The sequence below is a fragment of the Cebidichthys violaceus genome, unplaced genomic scaffold (genome assembly GCF_023349555.1).
Source record: "Cebidichthys violaceus isolate CVI_PGR_0920_01 unplaced genomic scaffold, fCebVio1.0.p SCAF_29, whole genome shotgun sequence".
Taxonomy (NCBI): domain Eukaryota; kingdom Metazoa; phylum Chordata; class Actinopteri; order Perciformes; family Stichaeidae; genus Cebidichthys; species Cebidichthys violaceus.
In genome coordinates, this window is record NW_027176472.1 from 977,149 (window position 1) to 993,085 (window position 15,937).

Below are 15,937 nucleotides of genomic sequence, written 5' to 3' on the forward strand. Positions count from 1 at the left end.
ATTTAACCCTGCTCGGGATTAACCCATTATATTATCTTGGTGCCCAGGCTGTCGCCTCAGAGAAGAAGAATACAAAAAAAACAAACAAAGAAAATAGAGCAGCCTTTTTTTTTTTTTTTTTAAAGCTTCTTTTTCTTGTCGTCAGGCCAACAGTCGTGATCTTTCGTCGACTCGTCGGGCAGCAAGTCACGTCAGGGTTAATCGACGCAGAGTTTAAATCTCCACAACATGCAGGAGGAGGAGGGGCAGCAGGCCGAGACGGAAGTGATGATGGATGATTAAAAAAAAAAAAGAATAAAGAGGAGAAGATTAAGATGGAGGGGTAAAGAGCCACGGCAGCAGGAGGAAGGTGAAGTAGGAAGCACAGTGTGGAGTTCAGAGATGGAAACACAGATCAGGTGATCAGGCCGTCTGCAGCTTCACTCTCAGTGGATTTAGATGGTTTTTTAGATTAAAGCTGGCCGTGTTCTATACTTTTCTTACTGCAAACAAATTCCACGAAAAGACCAAAAACCAACGATGTGTCGATACGTACTGTACTCGATACTGTACTCAATCACTTCACTGGTTCTGTTCAGATAAAACATGACACAACATGTTAATTAACGAGCTTTGAGAGCCCGGCTAGTAGTTTCCCCCTGCTTTCAGTCTTTATGCTAAGCTAGGCTAACCAAGTCCTGACTTCAGACACACACACACACACACACACACACACACACACACACACACACACACACACACACACACACACACACACACACACACACACACGTGTGAAATAAACATCCATCTCCTCATCTCACTCTCAGTCAGAGAGTGTGGATCTATTCCTTTAAATCTCTCGCCATGTGCAGCTGTCAGGACTTTAGCATCGTCAAACTGAATCTCTCTGGGTCTCATTACTGCTTCATTATTGCTTCCCTACAGCTGCTTCAGAGGTCCACTTTTATGCTGTCATTACTGCAAATGCAAACTGAGCATTTCCCGCTTCACATTAAAAGCGTTCCGCCGGAAAACCCTGTGCGAGGCTTTTATTGTGAAGCAGCTGCAGACGATGTAAATGAGCAAACCCAGAGCTCGGTGGAGCTTTAGGCTATTTTTTTCAATAAACATCACGTGACGTATTTGTTGCTACTTCATCAGCTTTGAAATATATTTCAGCCAGCTTGGTTTCCACTATAGAAAAATACTACTCGACGTCTTTTGACCTGCAAATTACCACATTAAAAGAATAAAACATGGGGTCCTAAACTGGAATTATGTAATGATAAAATACTAATACTTGTATGATGCTAGTTTTACTGCTCAGAGGTTGCTTCAGCTCTTCCCAAAGTCAAAATGTAGGTGACAGTTTTTGTCACTACACTCCCCGTTACATTAATCACCCCGAACGACTTGGACGCATCAGTCACATCGCGTTCCATCAGTTATTGATAATAATAGCGCAGGCGATCGTTCAGATGTTTCGGATTAGCTCAGGATGCGCAGACAGCGGCTGATGACAGAGACAGTGTTTTAGTGTTGGTGAGTCATGCAGCGTTCAAGCACAGGGAGAAAAAAAAAAGGAAAAGAGGAGAAGAGTCCAGCCGGGTGAAGCGAGGTGTTAGCTGGCCTCCGGTCACCGACTCACTGCCTGCAGTGGAGGAGGAAGCAGCAGCGGCGGCGGCGGCGGGGGGCGGGGCCCCGGCCGAGTTGGTGAGAGAGGAGGAGGAGCTAAGCCCCACGTGGGTGGGGCTAGAGAGAGTTTTGGCGGCGGTGGCGTCATTGTGCTGGCTGACGACGGACGGCTGGCGGCGCAGGGCACCGGGCACCGGAGCCTGGCCCGTCTGGAAGGTATAGACCACATCCATCTGAAGGAAGGACAGCCACAACACACACACCGTTAGAGAGGGACAGAGCGAGGAGACAGGGCAGAGGAGACAGGACAGAGGAAACAGGGTTAAAGAGGGTTTTTAAAGAGGCAGGACAGTTTGACAGTTTTGAAGGTCAGCAATTATATCTCATGTCTACAGGGACAGACAGAAGAAGTAGTTACCCATGTCCCCATGAAGCAACCTACGGCACACAAGAACGGAAGGAAGACACTTCTCATCGGGTTTGATGGACACAGAAGAGCGTGAGACAAAGACAGGAAGAAGTGAACGAGGGAGAGATCAGGAGCGAGGAGGAAAGTTTTAGAGGAAAAAGAGCATAAAGAGAGAGAGAGAGAGAGAAAGAAAGCTGTCATTTAGTCGGTGAAAGACAAAATGGGAAGAAGCTCAGACAGAACGAAGGGATGAAGGAAAGAGACGACGATGAATACAGAGCTTTTTGAATCCGACTGAAAGCACTCTGGGAGGAGGACGGAGCGGAGAAAGAGGAGAAAATGTGTCACTCGGAGTGACTGATAAAGTTTTCGGCGGCGAGGTGCTGCTTGTACCAATTATTCCCCCACTGTGTGTGACTGTCGAGGCGTTGAGCGGCAGAACGCTGCCCACCAGGATTAGAGAGGAGGAGGACAGGAAGAGGAGCGTGGAGGAGATAAGAACCTAATTAGCTTGCAGCCTTTCGTTGCCTCCCCTCCTCTCCATCCCCTCCCATCCCCTCCCATCCCAGGAGGATGACAGACTGATAGTACAGATACACAGACGTGGGGAGAAAAGAGAGAGCTTCCTCTCTTTTCTCTACAGCGTGTCCGACGGCGGAGAGACAGAAGAGCTTCTCCGTTTTCTCCTCGCATCGCCTCCTCCGTTCACGACGCCCTACGGCTTCTCGGAGGCCAGGTGAAGGTTACTTTCTGACATCGGAGCGTTTCCACCTCTGAGCCCCCCCCCCCCCCCCGTGTCCTTTTAGGAGCCTCTGATCGTATCACACGATCTTAATCAGCAGGCGGAGGAGTTCTCAAGGTGCCATTGAGTTGCAGATGGGTTTGGTTCTGAGCGCTTCAAGGAAATCCAGTTCCTACTAATTGTTTTATCAAGTCATGTTCTCCAGGTCAAGAAGCAATTTTAAACATCAACGATTTTCAAAAAAAGAAAGAGGTAATATTTAAGTTGATATGGAAAAATTGGACCGGAAACAGTAAAGTTAACAGCTGTTCAGATAAACAATGAGCTCAAACTCACTATGAAGCTCTCTGTAGGCTCATCGCTACGGGAGATCCATTTCATTTTGTGATTAGATATATATTGATTATATATAAACACACACATAGATATTGTATAAGATACCGTTGGTTGTTTCTGTAAAGTATACATTGTCAAGAGGACAAAGCAGAAGAAGACATCAGATATTATTCATTCAGATGCGTTTATCCTGCGGCCACAATAAGTACAAGTTAGTCCACCGTAGGGAGGAAAACACCTGGCCTCTCTGACTGTGTCTGTGTGTGTGTGTGTGTGTGTGTGTGTGTGTGTGTGTGTGTGTGAGAGAGAGCAGAGCGTTGGCTGCTGTCACTGTAGGTGGGTGTTAGCATCGAGGCTAATGAACCCCATAGGGACTGACTAGCCTGTGGACATATTAATGCTCAGTGAGTGTAGATGTATCCTGTAGGAGGAGGATATAACACACGCACACACACACGCACGCACGCACGCACACACACACGCACGCACACACACACACACACACACACACCAGAGTCCCAGACTGTGAGATGAGTCACAGGGGAAGACGGCGCTGTGAAGGTACTGCTGTTTAGCTCCAACACAGACCGAGCGAAGAATAAAAATACCCAATAAGCTTTTTGTCCCACGCTGCACGCCGTCTTTCATTTCTGCGCTGAAGCTCTGCAGCAGAGTGTGAAATGAACTGGACAACAATTGCTGCGTTTGTTAAAACATGTCCCGTTCAACCTACACTGTGTTTTAATTTAACGGTTTCCGACATTAAAGCTCCGGTCAGAGGCGCGAGCGGCCGGTCTGAACCGGATTTTAAATATGATCGCGCCGTTTATCGCCTCCGTTTCAGAGTCTGACCAGAGACAGACGTGAGCAGCAAACATACAGGGAGAACATCAACAAACAGGAAAATGTGTTCGTCAACATGACAGCAACATGAATCCACACTGAAGTAGTAACTTTAAACCAAAATACATTTACGGTTTGTTATGTTGTCATTCAGTGGAGACATTTTAACAGCAGACTATGTATTAAGATTTATACGTTATGGTTGTTATCATGTAGATTGACCCCCGAATGATGTGATAAATCCAAGCAGGATATCTTAACGTTGAGCTCGTCAGTTTTTCTTGAACATTACTGCTGGTAGATTCTGAGATTTGCATAAACTATTAAATCTGCTACTTTTTTAGTTTGTATCAACAACTAAAAACTATTTGTTATCCCTTTTTAATAACATTTATTTAAGACATTGTGTTCATCCGTTTCTGTATTTTTAGTCTCAGTTTCTCTGGATAAACAGCTCACGTTTCAATCGAATTACATAAACTACTGTTTGAATCTGCAGCTCTTAGAAATCAACTGTCTCTCCTCACCGTCCTGATGAAACAGTCCTTTACCTCCCGTTGTTTCTGGGACGTTCGTTTGATTTTGGGAAGATGAAGGCGAGGAGGAGGAGGAGGAGGGGGAGGAGGAGGGGGAGGAGGAGGGGGAGGAGGAGGGTGCAGCTGGATTTGATTTTAAGTTTCTTTCGCAGACGACAGCGCTCAGAAATTTACCCGAGCGGCTTCCCGGGTTTTGAACAACAATTCACCAGTGAGACAACTGACAGCAAACAAACAAAAAATAATAAAAGATAAGTCTAATCTCTCTTCCAGAGCCTCCTGCATCACCATGGCAACTGATGTTTTCCGCAGCTCTCTTGACACAACAGATATTTGAGTCACCACCTCGGAAACTCGATATCAGAAAAACCTTCAAAGGAAAGAGTAAAGTTAGAGGCGCCGCGCTGGGCGTACCTGCGTCTGGATGCGGTTCAGGCCTCTGAACCAGAGGATCTGGCCTCTCCTCAGCTCCATCTCGGCGTGGTCGATCTCGTCGGCGCCCTCCGTCAGCTCCTCCTCGTGCATCTCCTCCTTCGTGGTGCCGTGACCGGCCTCCATCAGGAACTTCAGGTGGTGGGTGGGGATGGCCGAGATCAGCTGAGATTGAAAAAAAGGAAGGAAGAAAGAAGAAGAAAGTTCAGTTGACTGGTCATAGTTAACTCCAGACAACCATAGATGACTTACAAACTGGAGTGGAGTTAGAAAGACCAGGCAGGGTTTAACAAAAAGATGCCATCCAGTTGCATTATGGGAAATGTAGGATCCAGTGTTTCTGGAGCTTCAATACATTTGGACTTTGCAACGCTCTGGAGTTATTGGGAATGTTTGCATCAAACATGTGTGAACCGATCCTATACAGAGCAACCACTGGAGTCTATTTACACAAATAGAATAATACTAATTGCTAGGGAGCCGGTTTTTAACCGACTACGTTATCTCATCTAGTGTGGAGAGGCTGAGCCCCGCACTCAGGGAAACACCAGAGCAGATGATATTAATGGTCGCGTGACGCGCCGCTGCACAATGATTAAAGGCAAACACTGATTAGTGAAGCCTAATCTTTATCTGCAACTTAGCAGGAATACCGGGTTTAATAGACATAGAATGAACAGACATGCAGAAGAAAATTGAAAAAAAGCTTGCGCAGGATTCGAATGTTGATTTAGAATTTGAACGTTATGAATTAAGCTTCCAGCTGAGCCCTAATAAAGTCTCTTTTAAGTCTCATATCACTGGTGAGTCCCTTTAATTACTTTTATAAACATAAGAGGAAGTTCTTCCTGAATTTCAGGGAAAGTTTGACAACTTCGATTTTGTATCAAACTCATGAAAGCTTTTCTTTTACTAGAGAAATCCTGTAAAATCAAGTTATTTTTCTGTACGTATTTATTTCCATTGCTCTTATTATGTCATCCTATAAGTTACATTTTATTTCATCATTAATCACACGCCCAGCCTACAGTTGTGTCACCGTCTCTCTCTGTTAGAAACTAAATAAATCACAGACCTCAGATCAGTCTGTTTCTGCCCTCTAACTGAACCCAGCAGGCTTCCTGTGACTGAACTTTTCTTTTCTATAAAATGTATGCTTTCTAAGCCTCTGTGTGTGTGTGTGTGTGTGTGTGTGTGTGTGCGTGTGTGCGTGTGTGCGTGCGTGTGTGCGTGCGCGCTGGGTTTGTTTTCCCTCGGCGCTCGTAAACAGGAGTCGCGCTGCTTTCATGTGCCGCGCTCATTACCATGGCGATGGTCGTGATGGCAACGCTGCAGCAGCAGCAGCAGCAGCAGCGCGAGTGTGACAGTTTGCCGCCTCAGACCTCAACGTACCCACCTCTTCATCTTCTCCTCAGTACATGATGTTTATTCACAGAGATCAAGACGCCGTGCGTTCAGAGCAGAACACCTGTGGTTCTGGTTCTGTGTTCTGGTCTCACCTGTCCCCACAGCAGCTCTCCCACGCCGATGAAGACGCACCACAGCCACTGGTCGATGGTCAGAGCCGTGCAGGAGAACGGCTTCCCTCCGAACTGAACGATGACGATCTGAGGAGGAACGGAACCATATGGGACGTGTTAGCCGAGCGGCGCCGCAGTCTTAAAAAGGATCAGACGTCTAGATTTGTTTCGTTGTAAACAAATCCTCATGCATAAACCAAAACAAACGACGTATTGATCCACTAACAAGCATTATATGTGCATCCAAAGCCTTCTTACTCTGCGCCACAGAGCTCCATTGCTGTCCAGAAACTATTAAAAACCCATCAATGAGTCTCACTGTTGCACTGGGTGACCATGAACACACACACACACTGTAGTTTATTTCAATCTATGCATCTTTAAAAAGGAGGGTATGAGAAGAAAAAGGTTGGTGGTGATGGTGATGATGATGATGATGGAGTTACCTGCAGGGCGAAGGTCCCCAGCACGACGCTGCAGAAGATGGGGTTCCTGTAGATGCCCTCGAACACGTTCCTCTCTCCGTGGATCTTCCTGGCGTTGATCTCGTTGAAGAGCTGCATCATGACGAACACGTTGAACACGATGGTGTAGTGCTCCGACGGCGGCGAGTGCAGGGGAGTGTTGCGTCCGTTATCGATGTCGAAGAACTTCTCGCCTGAGAAACAAACCAGTAAAAATCTCAACATCCGTGAACCTCCTCTGAGGTCACAAAGTGATTCCTCCACCGAGGGAAACCCGTCTGGTTTCTCCGGTCTGAAGTGTGTTTGACTCACCGGCGAAGAGCAGCGTGAAGATGATGACGAGCTGGTACACGGCGTGACCCAGGATGTTCTTCATCATGGTCCTGGAGATGAGGGGCTTGTTGCGGCCGTACGGTCTGCGGAGCAGCAGGGACTCGGTGGGCGGCTCGGTGGCCAGAGCGAGAGACGCCAGAGTGTCCATGATGAGGTTGACCCAGAGCATCTGGACGGCCTTCAGAGGGGAGTCCTGCAGGAGGAGGAGGGGTCAGGAGTTCAATGTACAGGAAAGAATGGAAATCTGAGTGAGCAAACAGATTATAGGAAGATATGAGAGACAACCAATAAGTCTAGAGACAGTGTTTGGTTTGTCCACTCTGGGCTTCAGTAGATGGTGCAACATCTAGACTCCGTAAAGAGGACCTGCTGCTTATGTAGACGTAAACGGATCATTTCAGGGGAACAAAAACACAACAATTCGATGATACGCAAAAGAAAACATACTTATTAATATCATATTCCATCTCTGCCAATAAATCCCCTTAAAGGCTTCACACTGGCGCCTCAGTTCACCTCGAGTCCTTTGACGCATTTTTCGCCGCCGCCTTTAAAAACCATTTCACGTTCAGCCCGAACACACTTTGAGAAAGTCACCTCAGGACCACGTGTCTGCAGACTGCAGCGCTTGGCGGCGGAGTCCGCCTCTGGACTCCAGCCAGGACAACACAGAGAGCGATTCAATGTCACTACATACTGTTTGCTGCTCCGCCCATTAAAGAGCACAACGTCCACTGGGACATGTACTGATGGACGTTAATGCTTACACCTTGTCTGCATGTTTTTCAGGTAAAAAAATTTAATTCATATTTCCATTTACAGGAGATATTCTCCTCAAAAGATGCTGAATTGAACATCAGTTGAAAATAAAGTCTTGTCAAACCCTGGCACCTACATTACCCACGATGCACCTGGGTGTGTTATGCTAATAGCAGCTACTGGTAATGGTAAGCTCACTCCTTTCTCACGTCACACCTCCATATATATTTTGTCGTCTTCAGCACCAATGGACGCCGACTCAAGTGACATCACTCGAGGCAAGTAATCAGACTTTGCCGCTCCTTCTGGACACACAAAAATCTTTAAACTGAACCTGAATCAACTCAAAAAAAACAACTAAAATATGATTTGACAATTTTATCACTGGGCTTTTCCCAGACATGTAAAGGACAAAGAACCTTTTTTAATAACAAAAAAAAAAAAAAAAAAAAGAGTAAAAATAGATCTCCCATAGTTCACAATATGTTATGTACCATAATAATAAGCAATTATTTCATAGTGTGTTGTCCGCCAGACTGACTTAAATGCATATAAAAGCATTTACACACATTTCCTTGGACCCCCTCCACTTGTGACACCAAACCTACGCTCCTGAGACGTTCCTCTGTTCACACAATAAAAGACACGCGTCGGTTTACCATCTTTTAATGATCTGTGCCAACGTGTCGGTGGCCGAGCAGAGAGCCAAGCGCTGGATGATCAGTGAGTATAAACACAGCGCGGAGACCACAGACCTGCTGAGCCCCGGTTACATTACAGGATTATGATGGTGACGTGTTGCCATGGATTCAGGCTGTATCTTAGCCTACTTTGTGCTCCGTGCTCCGTCGCAGAGTTAGTTATCTGTCCTGCCAGCTGTGAGCCTTTCAATTAATGCACAGCCGCAAGTTGCTTTTTTCTTTTCTTTTTTTGTATTGTGTCAGGAGTTTAGTTTCCTGATTAGAGGCACATTATGAAACACACACACACACAAAAAAAAAAAAAGTGACACGGCTTCTTCGCCTCCGCACAGCGCTCAGACGGTCACATCAGAAAATGACTCACTTTTTTTTTTTACATGTTTCTGTGGAGATTTGATCAATAAGAAATTTAAAGAAGCCTCAAAATTCAACACAGCCATTAATACACAAGCTTGAGCTCGTGTTCAAAAATCCACAGAGAAGGTAGAAATAGTGATTCACTAACAGCCGAGTGTCACAGCTCAGGTTCTCGTTCAAACCTGGGCCTCCTGAATGTTGAATCAGCTGACTGACGACGGGGACGCGACACATTTAAACCCGCCGATATTAAAGCTTAAAATCCGTGGAGGAGAATTTGGCTTTTTATCTCAACTGTAGAAAGTCAGCCTGAGATTTCTGTTTTCATCTGTTAGAGTAAAACTTTGAGAGGCAGTCGGGTCATATAATGTAGAATATCATAGATGGACAAGTTGTTGTTTTTTTTTCTTTTTCAATTTTAATTACATGGGATGCACACTATGGTCTTATTGTCTTGTCTGTGTTTCCAGAGTTGATATAAAAATAAAGAAAAATAGATTTAATTGTGCTTTCTTTGTTAGCTAGGTTAGTGACGTGACGACAAAGGTCAGAAGGTCACAGACCGGCGCGCCCGCGGCAAATAGGTAGCTAACGTTAGCACTGATTCACTCAGTGACGTTAGCGCTGATTCACTCAGTGACGTTAGCGCTGATTCACTCAGTGACGTTAGCGCTGATTCACTCAGTGACGTTAGCGCTGATTCACTCAGTGACGTTAGCGCTGATTCACTCAGTGACGTTAGCACTTAACACCGACCGGTCCATCGTATTCATCCTGGTGTTTAAAGCGGCGGCACCATGAGCAGTAATCCCACGTCAGCCTTCAGCCTACCTGTGTGATGCAGGCGCCGGTGAACGCCACGATCACGGCCACCACGTTGACGGTCAGCTGGAACTGCAGGAACTTTGAGATGCTGTCGTAGACGTTCCTCCCCCACATGACGGCCTTGACGATGCTGGTGAAGTTGTCGTCGGTCAGGATGATGTCGGACGCCTCCTTGGCCACGTCTGTGCCGGCGATTCCCTGACGAGAAGAAGGATGGAGAGGTTCACTATTTAAGACTGAATCTCTGGTCACCGGAGACTTTATGAGGGTCGCCAAATAAATAAATGTGCAGAATTTCTTCCACAGTCTTTTATGAATCTTAGAGCCACTTGAGAGAACCTAAATGTTCGTATTGTTGGTGTTTATATGTTTTCAATAACACATGCATGAAATAAAAATGAAAGAAGAAGTCATGATTTATAAAACAAATATCTCTTTAAAATGGCTGGTTTATCTATTCAAGATAATTGAAAAAACTGAATTAAAAAAAATTAATTTAGCATAAATTCACTCCTCTCAAGATTTATAGATGAGGTCTATTGGGAATTAGGGCGCAATGGATATACATTTTTTTTTTTTTTTAGATGTGGGTCCCCAGAAAAAAGTGTGATTTAATCCGCCGCTGAAAATCGTCTCATCTCCTACCGTTTGAGTAACGCGTGTCGGAAAATACAGTGAACAGCTGTTTTTAGGAAATTTCTGAGCCTTCTTTAAAAAATGAGCCGTTTTTAAACATTTACATCTTCACTTGGAACCAATGAGTTTGGGGCTGAGAGCCACCGAGAGAGGAACGAGAGGGAGACGGACTAAATCTAATGACATTTGTTGACTGTAATAAAAATCCAATAACAAAGCCGGACCGGTCGTCTAACTGAAGGCGTGGTTCGTGTGATGGAGGAGTGAATCTGAATGGAGGAACCAGTGCGTGAGATTCAGCATCTTTGATATCTAACAAGCGTCACTGAATCACACGGAGGTCGAACATCAAACAGCTCCTGCTGCTCCAAAGCTAAAAATAAAATAAAAAACTTTTGTGTTATTTGATTGGAGGATCATCTGTTCCACCAATCACTAACTGTAAGATGAACCTGAAGGGGCTGGGAGACGATCTTTAAGGTAGGAAAGTAGAAAACAATGGTTCTGCAACACAAATTCTTTGGTTTCACAAACAGTGAAAGTACCGACTACATGCTGGAGGCTTGTTTTTACCCAGCTGACCGGCGGCCTCTGGTTTGAAGTATAATGCAGCTAAATATTACAGAGCTTTGAGTCACGCTATTGCGAGCGTGAAGCTGCGATGAGAGTCGCCGTGTCTCTCTGCTGAGTCGGACTCTACCAGACGGCTCTCTGTTTCCCAGCCGAGCGGGCGATAATTGAACTGGGACGCTGGGGTGTGAACTGAGAATGTTCCAAACGGGACACATTAGGACCGAAAAGGTCACCGGTTTAAATCCCCCAGACTGCCCCTGTGGTGCGTTTAGGAGCAGTAGGTATCGTCACAGGGCTGTTGGACTGCTCGGCGGCGCTCTGGTGTCCGGATGACTTTCCTCACAACAACAACAACAACAACAACAACAACAACAACAACAACACAGAGGAGGCAGCTGATGTTACCGAGCTCCTCCACAGGCACTTTACTGGGCCTTTCATTTATCCTCCAGAACATCAGCTGATCCTTTGGTTCAGTGCGACTCTTTGTGCTCGGCCGTGAGAAACCAAGCACTGTGAGTGTTTGTGCATCAGCAGCAGCTGAAACATTCATTGATGATAAACAGTGATAGTGAGCGGAGCTGCTTCAGCTTTCCGTCTTCGTCTCTATTTTAACAGTTTTTCTAAAATTAAACCAAATGCTGCTGCTGGTTCACGACTGCAATTAACCCTCTGAACCAGCAGAGCCCACAAACACCTTGGTACAGGCTTAATCACAGCCGCTACGTCTCTTAGATAGGCATGCCATCGACTATTATTATTATTATTATTATTTGAAAGACTATGTTGGGCATAATTTGGCATGCGAGTACTTTATGTTCTGGGACAGTTTTTATGAGAAGAAAACCCTCCATAATGTACGGAAATTAATAGAAAGAAAAAAATACATCCAAATGTCTAAGACACACCAGAATGGTTATATGTAAATTCATGACTAAATAGAACAAAACTCACTGATATTTGAATATTTAAAGGACTGAGATCAGGGATCAGGTTTGTCTGTGACCAGGATGTAAGACTGAGATTATTCACTGTATGTGAGATGATTTGTGATCACCTCATTAAAGACCTCATCTGTTTTGTTTTTCACAAAAACAGAAACGTGTCATATCTGTGATGCAGTAAAACATGTGTTTCTGAACATAAATGTGAGCTTTTAATGCTATTTTAAGAGCTCAAAGCATATTTTGATGAATATTGGGATAATATTGTGAATATGCAAATTATTTTTGCCCTCTTGATAATCGTGACATGTCTGACAGACATGAGCCTAAATAGTAAGAGGCAGAACCAGTCTCCCTCTCTGCGAGCGGGTCTCTGGAGAAGCAGCACTCGGCGCTCACGAGCATCCAAGCTCGACATTTATTGATTCATTTTTCCATTTCACGGCTATCTTAATGAATCCACGGCATTAAAACTCCAGAGTTATTGAGGATGACGTTTAGAGATAATACCGTGTTTTCATGGCTGCGTGAGAAATGTAATTAACTCAAAAAGGTTTGTTTTTTCTTTTTCTTTTTTGGTAACGATGCGGAGCGAAGTGGAGCAGCGGATGAGTGAAGCGGTGAAGCGCTGTGGAGAGGAGGAGGCGGAGCCTACCATGGCGAAGCCAACGTCGGCTTTCTTGAGAGCGGGGCCGTCGTTGGTCCCGTCTCCCGTCACGGCCACCACCTGCCGGGTTTCAAGCACCGTGCTGTCGATGATACCTGATCAACAACAACAACAACAACAATTCTCCATTTAAAAGAGTGGAATTTCAACACTCCTCGACTATTAACCGTAGCTCAACTAGAGTTCAACGCATATGAGATCTCACCTTGTACACAAAAACAACAACATGTAATCAGCAGTAAAACATGCTAAAGAATAAACATCACGTAATACTGAACCCACCTTTGACCAGAGTGTGTTTGTCTGTCGGCGAGGAACGAGCCAGAACACGTAGTTTGGGCCAAACTTTGTCCAGACGCTCTTGTTCCACCTAGAGATGGAACACGAGAGAAGTAGAACAGCAGCTTCATGTGAAGTCACACACAGTAAAGAATGTTGACTTTACGTCAAGGTCTCAGTTGCTGTGACTTCAAATGGCTTAACGTTAAACTCACCTCTCCCTGGTCGTTTCTGATCTGCTGGTTGAACTCTTTGCCCTCCAGACACAGGAAGTCCTCTCCGGGCAGCAGGATGCCACACTTGGTGGCGATGGCGCGGGCGGTGTTGATGTTGTCCCCGGTAACCATGCGCACGGTGATGCCGGCGCGCTGGCACTTAGAAATAGCCTCGGGTACCTGGAAGAGAGAAAGACGTGTCACAGGAAAAAAAAAAAGAGCTGAAAGAGGAGCACAGATGTTCGGAGAAACTCGCCAGCTTCTCTTCCTCACCTATAAATCGGATTAAAAGGAGATTTAAAACACGCTCGTCGTCTGTCTGGTGGTGAGTTAAACAGATCCAGAACCACATTTTCAGACCTCAACATGTTGGACTAGACTCAGCCAACAACAGCAGCAGGTTTCTCCGCTGTAGCTGCTCTTTATCCAAACCGGAGACCTCATTCATCTCTGATAACAGAGTGAACAAAAAAAGAGATACAGACAGACATCTGTGAGCAATCACAGAGCTGCTGGCTCCTTCCTCTGCTCAGCAGGAGGCTCAAACTGGCATTTTGAGGGAGGCCGGCAGGAGTTCTGTGTCTGCTTACGAATACAAAAACACGCATCACGTCTTTGATCCAGTCAGAGGGGAGCCCCGACCATTGTGACGTTTCACCTGGGACCCGTTAGCTTCGGCACAATATCGCGTACATATCGTCTATAAACCTGCCGCTGGTTCAAAAGTGGTGATTTATGAGGGTAAATCGGTGAGAATTGTGTGCTGCACTAGAATGGAAAGCTGCCAGGCGTACGGCGACAGAAACAAGGGAGGGGTTTAGGAATGTTGTGCCTCAAAGCTGAAGGGTTTCGTCCGTGGCGTCACAGGCCGCGTGGCGATAACCCTGACACCTGCTGCTCTCCCAAGTTATTTCCATAAAAGCAGCAGGCCGCAACGCTTCACGACAGGCTTCATTTCACACCGAACACCTGACACTCCACTGTTCATATTGTTCCCTTATCTCACCTCCGTCACGGACCGCTGAATGTTTTCAACCCGACATTTTTCCTTGAATGTAATTATGAGCAGCCTGTCGGATCGGTCGGGTTACGCTCAGTGTTCTCCTTGTTCTTTCTGGAACAAACTGGAACAGGACATTTCAAACTTAACCGGACTCATTCTGTAGCAGCGAAAGCAGCCAGAGACTACATTACACCGATTATCAGCACAGACCTTAAACGCACCGTGGCTTTAGGTGGAGGGGTAATAGTAATATTCACACGTGCGCTGAAAACTTTTTCAACAGCTGCTTTAAACACAACGTGCCAATGTGCGCCACACAGTGAAACGATTAGAAATAAATAGAAATGATTATGTAGGAATAACCACTATTAGCCTATTATTTATTGAAGGAGCCTTAATATACAGGAAAATAAACATTTAAACAGAAAGACGATATTAGACGATATTAAATTTCTCAAATGACGTCTTCTGGGGAGCTCATGTCTCTTTCTTCTACTTTCTGTAGCTCCTCCCATATTTTTAACCCTGTTTTTTTAACCAGTTCTACATCAGTAATAACAATGAGGCTCCCTCAATGAGTGGTACTGAACCATAGATGAAGTAGGACGTATAATGACGCTCCTATAATAACACTCCAAACAGGACTACAACCCAGCATCAAGTGTTGATGACAGGAAGTGTTTTCAGGTGGATACAGGAGTGGGCGGGGTCAGATTGTCTGTGTACCTCAGGTCTGACGGGGTCCTCGATGCCGACCACGACGATGCAGGTCAGCTCGTTCAGGATGTCGTTCTCGTTTTCCCAGTTGGGCTCCCCGGCCTCGGCGGGGAAGTCCCTGTAGGCCACGCAGATGGTCCTCAGACCGTCGCACGCCATCGGCTCAATCACCTTTCGCACCATCTCGTCGCGGTCCTTCGGCTTGAAGACGCGAGGGTGACCCTGGGCGTCCAAGACACGGGAGCATCTGGAAAGAGACAATGAGAAGTGTCACCCCTCCACCCCTGCTCCCTCCGGCGGATGAACACTTTTCAGATGACTTGATGTCTTTTCTTACTTTCTGAGGACGATCTCTGACGCTCCTTTGCTGTACATGCGGTAGCCTCCGTCAGCGTTCTTCAGCACCGTGCTCATGGACTTGCGGGAGGAGTTGAAGGTGTAAACCTTGTAGAGTTTCTCTTCGGGGATCTCTTCTCTGATCGGCTGGTAGTCCCTCTTCAGCTCCAGCACCAAGCCCAGCAGAGCGCACTCGGTCTTGTTGCCCACGTGGCGAGGCAGGCCGCCCTCTTTCTCCGGAGGCTGAGGAGGGACAAAAAGGTTTTGGATGTGATGTTAACGGCTACAGAGGCATCTGATCGAGAGCACCGGGCATTCTGACTTTGAAAGTGCGAACGAGAGCTTTGGTTTAGGTTGTCGGCGGTTCTCACCAGGATCTTGGTGGTGTACGCCGAGTTGATGGAGATGCTGTTGACCATAATTTCCAGAGTCTCAGGTTTGATGGCGTCGGGTTCGGGCACGGTTCTGTAGTGCGTGTCGCCGACGTACGCCTGCACCACCGTCATGCGGTTCATGGTCAGCGTGCCCGTCTTGTCCGAGCAGATGGCCGTGGCGTTGCCCATGGTCTCACAGGCGTCCAGGTGACGCACCAGGTTGTTGTCCTTCATCATTTTCTGAAATATGGACAAGCAGGGCAGAGGTTAGGGTTTGCTTTAAGACATAGTTTAGGGAAGTTTATGACCTAACAGGCCT

General features: G+C 46.2%; 1 protein-coding gene across 7 annotated transcripts in view; it reads right to left on the bottom strand.

Moving 5' to 3' along the window:
• Nucleotides 1–15,937, bottom strand: part of LOC137880580 (plasma membrane calcium-transporting ATPase 1-like) — an 87,091-nt gene that overhangs the window by 10,780 nt on the left and 60,374 nt on the right. For 4 of the 7 annotated variants that reach the window (XM_068721993.1, XM_068721996.1, XM_068721992.1 and 1 more), the window contains 11 exons: nucleotides 15,616–15,858; nucleotides 15,246–15,487; nucleotides 14,918–15,155; nucleotides 13,189–13,368; nucleotides 12,977–13,064; nucleotides 12,683–12,789; nucleotides 9,881–10,072; nucleotides 7,212–7,425; nucleotides 6,882–7,093; nucleotides 6,415–6,522; nucleotides 4,898–5,080 (listed from right to left, as the gene is read on the bottom strand). In XM_068721993.1, coding sequence (XP_068578094.1) covers nucleotides 4,898–5,080; nucleotides 6,415–6,522; nucleotides 6,882–7,093; nucleotides 7,212–7,425; nucleotides 9,881–10,072; nucleotides 12,683–12,789; nucleotides 12,977–13,064; nucleotides 13,189–13,368; nucleotides 14,918–15,155; nucleotides 15,246–15,487; nucleotides 15,616–15,858 — 2,007 coding nt within the window. Of the gene's footprint in view, nucleotides 1–1,630; nucleotides 1,851–4,897; nucleotides 5,081–6,414; nucleotides 6,523–6,881; nucleotides 7,094–7,211; nucleotides 7,426–9,880; nucleotides 10,073–12,682; nucleotides 12,790–12,976; nucleotides 13,065–13,188; nucleotides 13,369–14,917; nucleotides 15,156–15,245; nucleotides 15,488–15,615; nucleotides 15,859–15,937 lie in introns of all 7 variants that reach the window. The other 3 variants (XM_068721997.1, XM_068721995.1, XM_068721998.1) reach the window with 2 other exon arrangements.